At 39.2% G+C, this 14,083-nt stretch overlaps 1 protein-coding gene across 2 annotated transcripts in view; it reads left to right on the top strand.

Moving 5' to 3' along the window:
• Nucleotides 1-14,083, top strand: part of SCFD2 (sec1 family domain containing 2) — a 456,513-nt gene that overhangs the window by 121,739 nt on the left and 320,691 nt on the right. For both annotated transcript variants that reach the window (XM_025887412.2, XM_073891668.1), the window contains exon 4: nt 50-225. In XM_025887412.2, coding sequence (XP_025743197.1) covers nt 50-225 — 176 coding nt within the window. The remainder of the gene's footprint in view (nt 1-49; nt 226-14,083) is intronic.

Genomic DNA, 14,083 nt, shown 5'->3' with positions numbered 1-14,083 from the left:
GGCATTCTTCTCATGATTTTACTACTGATAAATTATTGTGTTTCTCCAGGGAGAGCCACTCCGGGGCAGCTCATGTCCTATATTCAGCTCTTCAAGAACAACGTCAAAGCTTTAGTGAATCACTGTGGGCTCCTACAGCTTGGGCTGGCCACAGTTCAAACTCTGAAACATCTGCAGACTGCCAAGTGGGACAACTTTCTGGCTTTTGAAAGACTCCTTCTCCAGGTATGTTGCTATGGGAGTTTCTTGGGATATTAATAGTTAAAATGCTTGCTTTTAACTTTGATGTTAAAAGTTTGATGGAAACTTTGATGTTTATTGTAGTCTTAGTAATAAGTCATATTGTTGACATATACTCTGTATCATATTCTCTAAGAGCCTCCAAGTTAAAATTTTAGTAGAAATTTTCCATACCTTTGATTTTTTGTTTTTCGTATTGTTTTTATTTGTTGTTTTTTTTTACAGTGACATCTTTGGCTTCTCACTCAATATCAAGAATGTTTTTTGAGCATTTGACTAACCTCTTTTCAATTTTATGCCATTTGGACCTTTCTTGACCTTCATGGTATCTTTATTCAATCCTTGTTAGTTTCCTTGCAGAATATTACTACTGTTTACATTTCTTCTGACACTAACTAGTCTCTAATCCTCAAACAACATATAGCATGTGGCTTAAAATGATGCTTAGTAAAAGATGAATGAAGACAAACTACATTTGTGAATGTAGTGAATTTGAAGTGATTTGTATGGGGTTAGGACCTTTTCATGATTGATGAAATATTTTCATGTAAACCTTAAAAAATTATAAAGCATTTCAAGCTAAAATAAAATAACATGACATATCTATATGTACTCCCCACATAGACTCAATGTAATTTATCCATTTTTAATATTTTTTGTATCCTTTTTCATTAAAGAAATAAAACTAGAAATAAAGTTGAAACATCTCTGATACTTATACCTTTCATTACTCTGATTCTCCTTTTTTCTTTCCCAGAGGTAATCACAAACACGATTCCTTGTTTCTGTATTTTTATTAAATACTTATTTATCCATAAATAATACAGAGTATCGTGCTCTGGTTTTACTTTTTATGTAAGTAATATTGTACTATAAATATTCCTAAACAACTTGTGTTTTCCTCTCAACATTCTATTTTTAAGATAATTCAAGTTGACATCTATAGATCTAGTTCATTTATTTAAACTATACCATACTATTTGATTATATGAATATACAACACTTTATTTATACAATTCATATTGTTGTATAATTAGGCTATTCCCTATTCGTGTGTGTGTGTGTGTGTGTGTGTGTGTGTGTGTGTGTGTGTGTAGAGGGAGGGAGAGAGAGAGAAAAAAAAAAGAATGTGGTGAATATTCTAGACCATGTGTTTTGGTATACATGTGAAAGAGTTTCTCTAGGATACATATCTTGGAAAGGATGTTAGATTACTGACAATGCATATTGTTGAATTCACTAAATATCAACAAAGTCATCACCAAAGAGGTTGACCTAGTTGACCCTTCTGCTAGGTATGGATGACATTTTGTTTCCCCACATAGTGTCCAGTACTCAGTATTATCAAATTAGAACATTTTTTAATAGTGCGTCAGTGCTATTTCTTTATATAAGTTTGCAATTCTCTGATTACTGATGAGGTTGAGCATCTTTTATAGTATTTATTGACTCTTCAGTTTTCCTCTTCTGTCAATTGCTCATACTTGTACTGTGCCCATTTTTATCGATTGGGTAACAGAAAACTGTCTTACATCATCCAGATACTTCTCTGAGGCTATGGTTTGTCTTCTAACTTTAATGCCAGTATAGTGTACAAAAGTTTAAAATTTTAATGTAGTCTAATATTATCCTTTATGATTTGTACTTATTTGTGGTTTATATTAGAAATCTATTTTTTTTAAGATTTTATTTATTCATTTGACAGAGAGAGGAACAGCGAGAGAGGGAACACAAGCAGGGGGAGTGGGAGAGGGAGAAGCAGGCTTCCCGCAGAGCAGGGAGCCCAATGCGGGGCTCGATCCCAGGACCCTGGGATCATGACCTGAGCCAAAAGCAGATGCTTAACAACTGAGCCACCCAGGTGCCCCTAGACATCTATTTCTATGTACAGTATTTCAAAACATATTGTTCTGTATTTTCTGCTAAAAATTAACTTTTGGCATTTGAAATTTTAATCCACATGGAATTTATTTTTGTTTATGGTATTATTCAGATCTAGCTTTCTTTTCTTCCATATGGATAGCCTAGTCTCCCCACACTATTTATCGAATACTCCATTGTACCATAAATTACTTACCTAAGAGTCATTTTCCTCTTTCTCATGTTGGCAAAACACCAATTTGTTTCAGTGTCTATTCTTTTCCCAAATGATTCAGGCAAATCCTGATTGCTCTCAGAGTACATTGGCATTCTCATTTCCCTACCTAATGATTAGTTTAGCAGTTCAAGCCAAAGACAAGCAAAGGGTAGTTTGCTGGAAGTATTTCTAGGAAAGATTTTCTTTTGCCCTGACAGAAGATATGTAATGAAGAAACAGTCTCTTTTTTCTGCTTCTTGATGTTTGGGACGTGAGCACTTTGTGATAATGAAGGGAGCTCCCTGAGATCCTGAGGAGGACAGGTAGAACTTGGATCTTTGATGACTTTGAACCTTAGCTCAAATATCTTGTTTTGTGAGATAATAATTCTTCTCATTGTTTGAGCCACTTAAAAAATGTTGGTTTTCTCAGGGCGCCTGGGTGGCCCAGTCGTTAAGCGTCTGCCTTCAGCTCAGGTCATGATCCCAGGGTCCTGGGATCGAGCCCCACCTCCAGCTCCCTGCGCAGCAGGGAGTCTGCTTCTCCCTCTCCTTCATGTTCTCTCCCACTATCTCTCTCTCTCTCTCTCTCAAATAAAATCTTTTACAAAAATGTTGGTTTTCTTATTTAGAGCCAAAAGATATTCCTCTTTTTCCTAATGATACGTAATGTACTAAAATTCCATATAATAGTGAGTTTATTTCTCAGTTTCTAGTCTGTTCCAGTGGCCAGTTTATCTGTCACAGAATTAATACCACGATGTTTTAAAATCAGCATGTCCAGCTTATGATTTTCTTTCTAAGAGGGAATTATTAGATTTATTTGTGGGTATTTTAAAGATTTAATTACCCCTGTGAATTGAATTTTTAAAGATTCAATTTTCTGACTGTCCATTGCTGGCATATAGGGAAACTCTTCACTTTTGCCTGGTGATCACATGTCCATCAACTTTGCATTGGCATTTGTGTTTGTTTCTTCCTTTCTACACTTTCTTGATACCACTTTCTTTTTTAGTGCTCTGACCAGATACTAGGACACTCTTCAACATAGGCAGTGAAAAGAGGCATCATCATCTTATTCCTGACTTTAAAGAAAATGTTCTAAAATTTTACCATTAAATATTGTTTGCTGAGGGTTTTTTTCTTTAATTAAGCTTAGGAAGTTTCTTCCTAAACCTAGTTTACTGAATTGTTGTTTTGTGGTTGTTTTTTATCATTCATGAGTGTTGAGTTTCATTTCTAAATTCATTATGAATTTTTTTAGATGGCTATGTAGGGTTTTTTCTCCCTTAATTGTTAATGTGGTGAATTGTATTTATAATATTTTTAATGTTAAATAATCATTATTGCATTCCTGGATAAGTTCAGCTTGGTCTTACACACACACACACACACACACACACACACACACACACACACCTGGATTTAGTTTGCTAACACTTTACTTAGCTATTTTCATTTATGCTCATAGGTGAATAGAATTTTTCTTCATTGTGCTCTGTTGTCTGGTTTTGAAACAAAGGTTATGGTAGTTTTTTTAAAATCAGAGTGAGTTTCATTTTTGTATTTTCTGGAGCTGTTTGTATAAGAAAGGAATCACAGTTGCTCAACAGTGAAATATCTCTAAGGAATCATCTCAAATAGCTTTGTTGTTGTTAGATTTAGATTTTTATTGCCAGTTTAGTTATTTAAATGTTTCTAGATCTATTTAATTCCTCTGTTTCCTCTTGAGATTATTTTGGTAGTTTATATTAGCTTAAATCGGCTATTCATTTTTATTTTCAAATTTATTAGCATACATTTATTCATAGAATTCTCATAAGAATTGAAATCTCCTTTGAATACATAGTTATATTCCATTTTTAAATGCTTCGTGTTTTTAATGTGCTCACTTTAGTCTTATTTTGGTCAGTATTGGCGGGATTTTATGAATCATTCTAAAGATTCAGCTGTCTCTGCATCTGTCGAGCTCATCTGTACCGATGCCTGTACCTATCTGTTTAAGGCCAGGAGTTCATACGAATGCCCCAATTCTAATCGAATACCACAGGGTTATTGTAGCGTTCTCCCTTTACGTATTTGTAACTTCCCTCTCTGACAGTGAAGAACCTGTCTCCCATTACCCGCAACATATTTAATGACGTGACAAATTCCCCCCATACATAATCAATCTTCCATTAGAGGTGCTGCCCCTCTCATGCCCTCCGCACCTCACCTGGACTCTGTCTTCCTGTTGTAGGCCATGGCCAAGTCCACATAGATATTCTCTTTCACTTCACACCCAGGTAGCCCTGCTGAAACCCCCACAGGGATGCGTTTCTTACATCGCTTGAGCTCTGACATCTGGTACTGTGCTACGCCCACCTCGCTCTCATCCATGGGTGTCCTCCTCACTCCTCTCAGGCTCCAGAACCCCCCAGCAGGCCCCATTGCTGCTCCCGTGGCACAGATGCCTCCTCACTCTGCAGCCTCTGGCTCCCTGCCAGAGAACTGCTGTGGCCAACCTCCTGTTTAGATGCTCTGACCTCCCTGCTCAGGCCCTGGCAGGGTCTTGGGATATTACTTTCCTCCAACCTCCAATGAATGCTTTTCTCACCTCCTTTGGTTCTGACAACCCACATAGGCCTGCTGCTTCATTTGCCCCCACATCCCGTGTCCCCCCTCCTACCATGCCCTCCTCACCCCACAGGGGCCTTGATAGACGTTTGTACCCCCCCCACCTTGCTCAGGTTCTGGTACCCTGCATGGGCCCTCACTGCCTCCCGCTTCCCCGTGGATATCCTCTCTATCCTCTTGGGGTTCCAACAGTGCTGGGTTCTGCCACCCACCATGTAAAGATGCCCTCCTCACCCTCCTGTGATGGCGACAGCCTGCACGGTGGCTTCCCCCCTGCCTTGGATACCCTTTTTCATTCCTCTGGGCTCTGGTAAGCTGCTCTAGGCGTCTTCTCCAACTCCTTCCCTCCTCGCTGCCCTACCACACAGACGGCGCCCTCACCCTCTGCTTCCCACAGCTCCAAAATCTAAAACAAGTGTTTCAAAACAAGGCAGAGCAGTTTTCTCTCAGGAATGATAATCTTTCAACACACCAGAGGTTCTTGAAGAAACTTGACACAGTATTAATTCTAAGCCATCTTATATTTATAATTAATTGTTAGAATCCTGTTCCATATTAGACTGCTTCGGATGTGACCACAAGACTTGGTGTGGTTCTTTCAGCAAGTGGAAAGGAATAAAAACACTGGGAAAAAGAAGTAAGCATTTAAAATGCCCAAACCCTGCTTTTATCATAATTGCACATTATCCAGGCTAGCACTGTGTTCTCAGTCATTTCTAGGTCCTTGCAAGTTAGTGCTTTAGCACAGGCGAACTTGTAGATTGGCAATCCTAATTGCTCTTTGTTTATGGCCATGCTCACTTTATACAGTATACACTTATCCATTAGTCTAACAAGTCCTAATACACGGTGAACTGTCCCTTTCATGGACTTTGGTTTGAAAGTAGAGCATCTAAGTTTATTTTGAAGATGAGGGCGACTCCTAGCTTTTCCCAAAGAGCTTGAGAGCCACCCAAATGCAAATCTCAGCCAGCATTGAGAGTTGTTTATTTCTTTGGAGACCCATTTCCACCACTCTCTACCACACCTCTGTCACCGGGACCTCAATGTTGACTTTATAACTAACATTATAGACAGTCTTGGTTAAGAAAAAGGAATTGGTCCTGGGAATCTATAATTAATCACAGGTTACTGCCTTTCCTCTACACTACCATCTCTCAGTTCAGTGGTTTTGGCAATTTCATGACAAGTCAGCAACAGATCTGAGTACAATTCGTAAGACTTATGTTTGGCTCAGGCTTCTGAAAATGACAGAAACATAATGTTATGTGCTCAAAAGGGAAACTATTTTGAGTGTTGTTGGGAAAAATCTAATATTCATCAGCAGTGAATATGCTTTTAAAAACCAAAGGAGATAAAGTATCTTCTCAACTCCTTTTCCTCTCCCTGATCTCCAAGATCCAAAATCACAGTCTGTGTTCTAGGCGTTTGGTACATGTGTGCTCATTAAAAGATAATTGTTTCTGTTTCAAGCTTAAAATGTAGAAAAGAGCAAATTTAACCTGAACATGGATACATTTATGATTCTGTAATGAATGTATTCACTTGTAAGAGTAGCTTTGCTTTTTTTTTTAAATCAAAGTATGGATTTACTTAATTTGGGTGGCAGCCTACAAAGAATTCTCTCTTTATAGTATAGCAAGAAAGTTTGATTTAGTCACCTCATCTAATTAGGATTAAATTGCCTACCTCATAGTGTTTGTTATTGTTAGGACTGAATAAAATTATATATGTGCCTCACTAAGTACAGTGCTTGGCATGGAATAAGTGCTCAATAAATAGTAGTTATTATTTATTCTTTAAGCTGAACTAAAAATATTACAAATGCCAATTTATTTTATGCAAGCAATGCCTTTAACATACTCTCACCTAGACTTTTTCTTTTTTTTTTTTTAAGATTTATTTATTTGACAGAGAGGGACACAGTGAGAGAGGGAACGCAAGCAGGGGGAGTGAGAGAGGGAGAAGCAGGCTCTCCGTCGAGCAGGGAGCCCGGTGCGGAGCCTGATGCGGGGCTTGATCCCAGGACGCCGGCATCATGACCTGAGCCGAAGGCAGACGCCCAAGGACTGAGCCACCCAGGCGCCCCCTAGACTTTGTTTTTCTAACTTAAAATTTGTTAAGGAAAAATGAGATTGTTACTTAGATGTTGCTGCCTTTTTGTACTTACTGTTTGATAATGTTTCACATTTTTTCTATATAAATCTAGATGTAAATCCCATTGTTTCTGCAATACATATCTTTCTTTTTTTATTAAGTTCAATTAGCCAACATATAGTACATCATTAGTTTTGGTTTTTTTTTTTAAGATTTTATTTATTTATTTGACAGAGAGAGACACAGCGAGAGAGGGAACACAAGCAGGGGGAGTGGGTGAGGGAGAAGCAGGCTTCCCACGGAGCAGGGAGTCCGATGCGGGGCTTGATCCCAGGACCCTGGGATCATGACCTGAGCCGAAGGCAGACACTTAACGACTGAGCCACCCAGGCACCCAGTACATCATTAGTTTTTGAGGTAGTGTTCAAAAATTCATTAGTTGCATATAACACCCAGTGTCTCCAATGCATGTCTGATATTCTTATGCTAATTGTCACAAAGAAAAACTTTATTGACCATAATTTATTGTGGCTATGAAACAGTAGCAAGCTCTGTATAGAAGAGGGACCTGGGTTTAAACTTCCTAAAAAACAGACCACGTATATATGTGTTCTCTATCTCCAGTTATTTCTTTAGGCAGAATTTATGTTTCTAAATTAAAAAATCCAACTTGGAAAGTGATTTTTAGATCAAATACAAATGAGTTACAAAGCCAACCCAAGATAACCCAGGTACATGTTGCTTTAGTTTTAAATTCTACCTGCCTTTGAAATGAAAAGTAGGCATTCCATTTTACTAAAAGTCAAAGAAGTTTCTAATGGGTAGAGTGAGTTCCTTTTATGATAGACTAAATTTTAGAATATCTCTTCTATAACAAATCAGATTTCCTTAAGCTAAGTAAGTGTGTCTGCTTGTGCTATAACAAATTGGGGGTTTACCTTCCCGGTCCTCTAGAGCTTCTGTGTGGTCCCTAGCCTTGTGGCATAGCTTGGAAGCGTCATGCCTCATTTCAGGTCCTGCCTGACTTCACCGACACCCTGGGAGGTCCTGTTTTGTTATGAATTGTCACTTGCAAAAGTACTGGTGACATCATTTGGGTAAAGAGTGAGGTAAGAGGCAGAAAAAGATGATCCCCAAAGTCAGACCTGAGTGTCCTTTATAGATTAAGGCGATTTTTCGTAGGATTTTTCCTGAGAAGGAAAATTGGAGCATGTTTAAAAGAAAACCTCTTATTTCTTTTATACACTATTCTCAACAGTTCTGACACCAAACGTGTAGGGCTTTTCCTACACCAACCAGTTCTCCAACTCTAGACTCCGACTGGATGTCCTACATTTCAGTCATGACACTAACTACATGGGCCTAGGGCAGACCCTGTGGTTTATTAGACCCCTTCCTTGGGTTTGATAATTTGCTATAGTGGCTCATAAAACTCAGGGATACATTTATTTAAGTTTACCAGTTTATTACAAAGGATATTATAAAGGATAAAAATGAACACTCAGATTAAGAGGTACATAGGGTGAGGTCTGGAAGGGTCTTTTAGTGCAGGAGATTCTGTCCCCGTGTGGTTGGGATGTGCCACCCTCCCAGCATATCAATGTGTTTACCAACCCAAAAGCTGTATACTTTAGGGATTTTTATGGAGGATTCATCATGTAGGGATGATTGACTCAGTATCTAGCCCCTCCCCCTTTCCCTGGAGGATGGGGGTTGGTGAGGTTGAAAGTTCCAAGCTTCTACTCATGGCTTGGTCTTTCTGGTGACCAGTCCCCAGGAACTATCTAGGAATCTACCGAGAGTTGCCTCATTAGAAAAAAGATTGTCCTATCACCCAGGAAATTCCAAGGGATTTAGGAGTTCTATGTATCAGGAACCAGGGTCAAAGACCAAATATTAGAACAAACGATGCTCCTAGCACCCCTATCTCTCAGGAAAACACAAGGGTTTTAGAAGCTGTGTGCCAGGAACTGGGGGCAGAGACTAAAAATATATTTCTTATTATGTCACAGTGTTTTTCACAGTATTACATCAAAATGACTACAAAGGCAAGTATGAAAGAGCAACTCGTTTCCCCCATTCCTGATTTCCGTGAGAAGGGGCTTTTCCTAGCCATGCTCCTAGTCTGTCTCTGACCCTTGCAGCCTCCTCTCTTGCGAAGAGGGGTGTTTTTTTCTGGTTAGCAAATTTGAGATGATTGAACAGGCTCAACTCTGCCTTTTCTCCTCTTGAGAGGGGCTCTGCTTATGGAGAGCACTGTGGTACTCAGCTCTTTCAGGACCAGAATCTGCCACCTTCTTTCTCCACTCTTCTTCCTCTTTAGAGCATGCTGGCAGCACGGAGCACGTGCTGTGCCCTGGGTCTTCATGGGAGGGCTTACCTGGTCAGAGCTTGCCTCCAACCTGGAGGAAAAGACTGCCAGGTTCTGGAGCTCCAAAGGAACAAGCCAACATGGCTAACAGACCTATTATTTTACCACCCAGGCTGGCCTTATATCATTAATAAAAGTGATGTTTGGTCTCATGCCTTTACTAAGGTCTGCTTTATTTCCCAACTTGTTCAGAACCGTGGCTGGGAAGGGGGATGCTATTTTTTTGATGGCCCCCTTGGAGAGCTCTATAGTAATCAGCAGTTGTTTTGAATGAAATGTCTTAAATATTTTTGGAGAAGAGTTAAATGGAGATTTATCAGTTACCTCTTTGGACATTTGTATTAAGCAGTTGTTACAAAGAGAGGTAGGAGGGAGATTGCAAAAATTTTCTTTTTTGATAATTAGGTTGAAAATAGCAAAGGTAATTTTTCATTCTGAAAACAAAAAGGGGCAGATTTGGTCAGAAGAATACTACCATTTCTCATTGATTCTAAGATGTCCATTTTTTTTCATATTTTAGTATTTCTGAAATGGGGATGTGTCCTGAAATTCATGGTATTTCTTAGTTTAATGGCAGTGTTCTGTTTCTTGCTAATGGTGTGTGGTATCTTTAAGTCAATAAAATGGGGCTTTCAAGGTAGGAAGCAGATGAAAAATCCCCCAGACCTTACGTCTGACTTGGTGTGTTCCTGACTGCTGTATGCACATTGGGTTAAAATAGTGGCATTGGAATGGGCAGTTTGCCTTCGCTGGCTAGGAGTGTGACAAAGGGTTTGTCACTTGGGGTATTCATTTCATGTTAGCACCTTTTGTGAACTGAGGAGGTGACTTTTTTTTTTTCATCAAGTCTGTGCCTAGTGAACTATTCTGTGAATACATCAAGATTATTTAAGTGACACTGAACTTTCGCCTAATCTGCTTTAGGACCAGGGATGGGTGCTTTGGGGATGACCTCTTGGGCTGGCACTATGAGATCTTAGGTTAAGATTTTTCTCAGTGGATTCTTGATAGCTCAACAATGTGTTGACTTAGCTTGGGTCCCTGTAGTGGTATATAACTTGTATAATATTTTAAATATAAAAACTGTGCCTTTAACTTGTTAAAAATCACGACAGATTATCTTAATTAAAATAAACCCGTGATTGGGGCGCCTGGGTGGCTTGGATGGTTCAACGTCTGCCTTTGGCTCAGGTCATGATCCCGGGGTCCTGGGATCAAGCCCCGCATCAGATTCCCCACTCGGCGGGGAACCTGCTTCTCTCTCTCCCTCTGCCCCTGCTGCTTCCCCTACTTGTGCTCTCTCTCTCAAATAAATAATAAAATCTTTAAAAAAAAACCCATGATTAGTGTTTTAAAGCAATACTAATGTACGAAATATGATTATTGAATTTGCTTATTTTTTTACCTGTTTTGTATGTATCTCATTTTGATTAAAAACATGTGAGACATTTTATTCACAACTGCTGATCACTTGTTTTGAACTAAAATTTAGTTAGAACAACAGACCTGCAATTAGTTAACTTTATTTAAGAAATATAAACACTAAGAAGCACTGTTTAGAACAAGTGAAAAAAATAACTTCTGAATACAAAGGTTGTGTGGTCTCTCAACTTTCCTAACCATTTGCTTTGTTTATCCTCCTTTCTCTATAGATTGCTCCAGGGCCTCTTTCTCCTGGTTTTGGAGTGCTCCACATTATTCCTGGCTCTTAAGTATTAACTTCAGTACTGAGTCATACATCTTCTCTTCTCAGGCACATCTGCACGCACACTCGAACACATGCGTGCACACACACACACACACACACACACACACACACAAGCCAAGCCTTCCCTGAGTAGCTTTGTGCATTATTTTGTTTTCATTTTGCTTCTCCTTCACTGACATGTTTTGGCTACACATTCAATGTCTTCCTTGCTAGACTGTAAGATAAGTGAGACTAGGGGCTCTACTGACCTTGTCTGTGAGTAGGTCCCAGAATGTACACTTCTCATTTTCATGCTTGCAATAGCAGGCTTACCTGTCTGCCTGTGGAAATTTGAGAAGTTTTGTATAAATATGGAGTTTACTTGCCACAGGTTAGCACCTGAATATGAATAAATACTTACGGGCTTTACTAGAGTCAAAAAAGATGCCTTGTATGGACATAGAACAGAGGCTTCTTTATGTTAACACCTGTTCTGACTTCTTCCGGAGCACATGGCCACCCACAATAATAAATACATTTCCCAGTCACCTTTGCAGCTAGGTTCTAGTGAATGAGACACAGGTAGAAGTGATGTGGGCCACCTTCAGGCTGTGCATGGAAAGGGTAGGTACACGCCTCTAACCTTTTACTCCCGCGTGCTGAAATGCAGCCAGGATGGCAGGAGCAGGCGTGGCCATCTTGGGTCATGACAGGAAGCTGTGTGTTGGAGATGTTTGAACAAATGATGAAAGGTCCACGGTTGGTTTGCTGAAGATGCTGTGAACACCGTACCAGCCTTGGATTATCTCCTTAGACTTTATGTAACTGAGAAATACATTCCTATCTTGCCTAAGCCACTATGACTTTGGGTCTTTGTGACACTCGCTAAACTATGTTCTGATTAACATGGACATCTTTTGCTGCCGTTTTCATCATGGCAGCTTCTTCTGTGAGCCTTGTAATTCTGGTCATTTTATGACCTCATGAGAAAGTAGTCAAAATAATGAATTGTCTTGAGGCCTGTCCTCTTAAATATCACCAGGTTGTGGAATATTTGGAAATAGTGTATGAGATTTAGCTCATTTTAATGCAACCGTAAATTGTTAAGAGTTTTAAAAATTTCCAAACAAATTTGCTGAAAAAGTCACAGATGAAAGACATTTGGAATTAAAGAGATCTGAATAGACTAACATGTTGGTCCCTTAGGGGCTCACATGATTAGACTCTTTTATTAATTGACAAGACTTCTACCCCTTTTTCCCCCCCACAATTCAGAACACCTGGTTAGACACTGTAACTAGAATAAGTTGTTCTGGTTCTCAGAAATATAAATCATCTCTTCATCACTTTCTATCTTCTCCCAGCGAAGCCCCTGCCTTCTAGTTCTCTGCCAAGAGAGGTGTCACTTCTGAGAGGTGGAGGGAAAATCAGCCGAGAAGCCTTTTTCAAAAGAAAATATTCTGTTCATTCCATGTAATAGCAATTATTGAGCACATGCTGTCTGCTGGACGCAACTGAACCATTTATGGTTTCTTGGATGCGCATAGTTTATTTTGTACTGTGGATTAGCTATCAGTACATTAGTACCGTTTGTGCCATCTTCAGGGATCTGGGACAGGATAGGATTTTCTGGGCTGGTCTGGGTACCTGAGTTACTGCCCTTACAGTGTTGCCTCTGTGAAAAAAGTAAGTCCTAGATTCTCATCAATCAATTTATAAATAAACTTAAAGAACTGCTGATTCAGATTTGCGCCCCATATAGCAGCGGTTGGACAAGTTATGAATTTGACTGTGGTCTTACTGCTCGTAGTCGGTATTAGAGCCAGGGTAAGACCTAGATGTGTCTGATTGAAGCCATGCCCTTCACTACTGTGTATTGCTGGAATATTTGTCCTGGGGCAAAATGGCAAAGTGACTATTGTCCACTTCTGTCTCACATTACACTCATTCTTGTTCTCAGGAATTCGGATAAAAAAGTTTTCAAAACATAGTAGGGCCTACATAGCCCATTAATTAAATGTTCAGTTTATATGCATTTATTTGATAACTTTATATGCATTTATTTGCATATATGCATCTGTGAGTACTGAGATCATTAAAATGCTTCCTTGTCCACTGATTTATCCTTGATATATCTATAAATTTGGCAACCAGGTTAGATTTTCATCTTGAGTTTTACTCCCCAGCAAACCTTTTGTTGAAACCTTATGAGACTTGTACATTTCTCCATTAGGATACATCATCTTCATTTCACTTTTCTCTTGCAGAATATTTTATTTTGATGTTGCTCTCCTCTATCACATTAAAGTATTGTATTTTTGAATAATAAAAGAGAGAGACAAATGGAAAAACAAACAAACAAACAAAAAACACCCAAGAATCTCTTGTTTCTTTGCCTAGGGAGGGCGCATCGCCAGGTTTTGGAGTTAGGTGAATTTGTGCCAACCATCTGATTAGAAAGCGGGAGTCAAGTATATAGACTAAGTGAACGATTGCTTTTAAACTGGGCTTGCCTTAGAAGCAATGATATCATATGTTATTCCAGCTGCAAGCCAGAGTTAGTAATCAGGCAAAGTAAGCTTAAGGCTAACAATTTTGGTTCGTAGCATTTTGTGGGTCTACCAAAAAAGTTTCAAATATAGATTTATGCCAGTGGCCAAAGGCACATCTGGGTGAGTCTTTGTTTGGTGAAAAACAAGGGCTACAACCATTCTGGTTTGCTTGACCAAAAGGGAAATAATAATGATCTGTGCTTCCCTGCGCTGACTGAATCTTCTGTCCCGAGCCACTCCCTCTGTTTGTACTATGCTGTCTATCCCAGTGGTTTCTGGGATTTTTTTTTTCTTTTTTAAACATCTGGGCTCCTAAGAATGGAAGGAAATAACACCATTTAATTGATTTTTTTTTAAATGTTAGTCAGCCTTAGAGAAACCAAGTATTGTTTATGCTCATTCACAGGAAATCTTGGGTATAACTTGAGGGCAGGTCTTTCTGAA

This window comes from Callorhinus ursinus, unplaced genomic scaffold (genome assembly GCF_003265705.2).
Source record: "Callorhinus ursinus isolate GAN/ISIS: 27379988/994484 unplaced genomic scaffold, GSC_fseal_2.0 scaffold4, whole genome shotgun sequence".
In the NCBI taxonomy this organism is placed as follows: Eukaryota; Metazoa; Chordata; class Mammalia; order Carnivora; family Otariidae; genus Callorhinus; species Callorhinus ursinus.
Note: the sequence above shows the minus strand (reverse complement) of the source record. Positions and strands in the feature narration are given on the sequence as shown.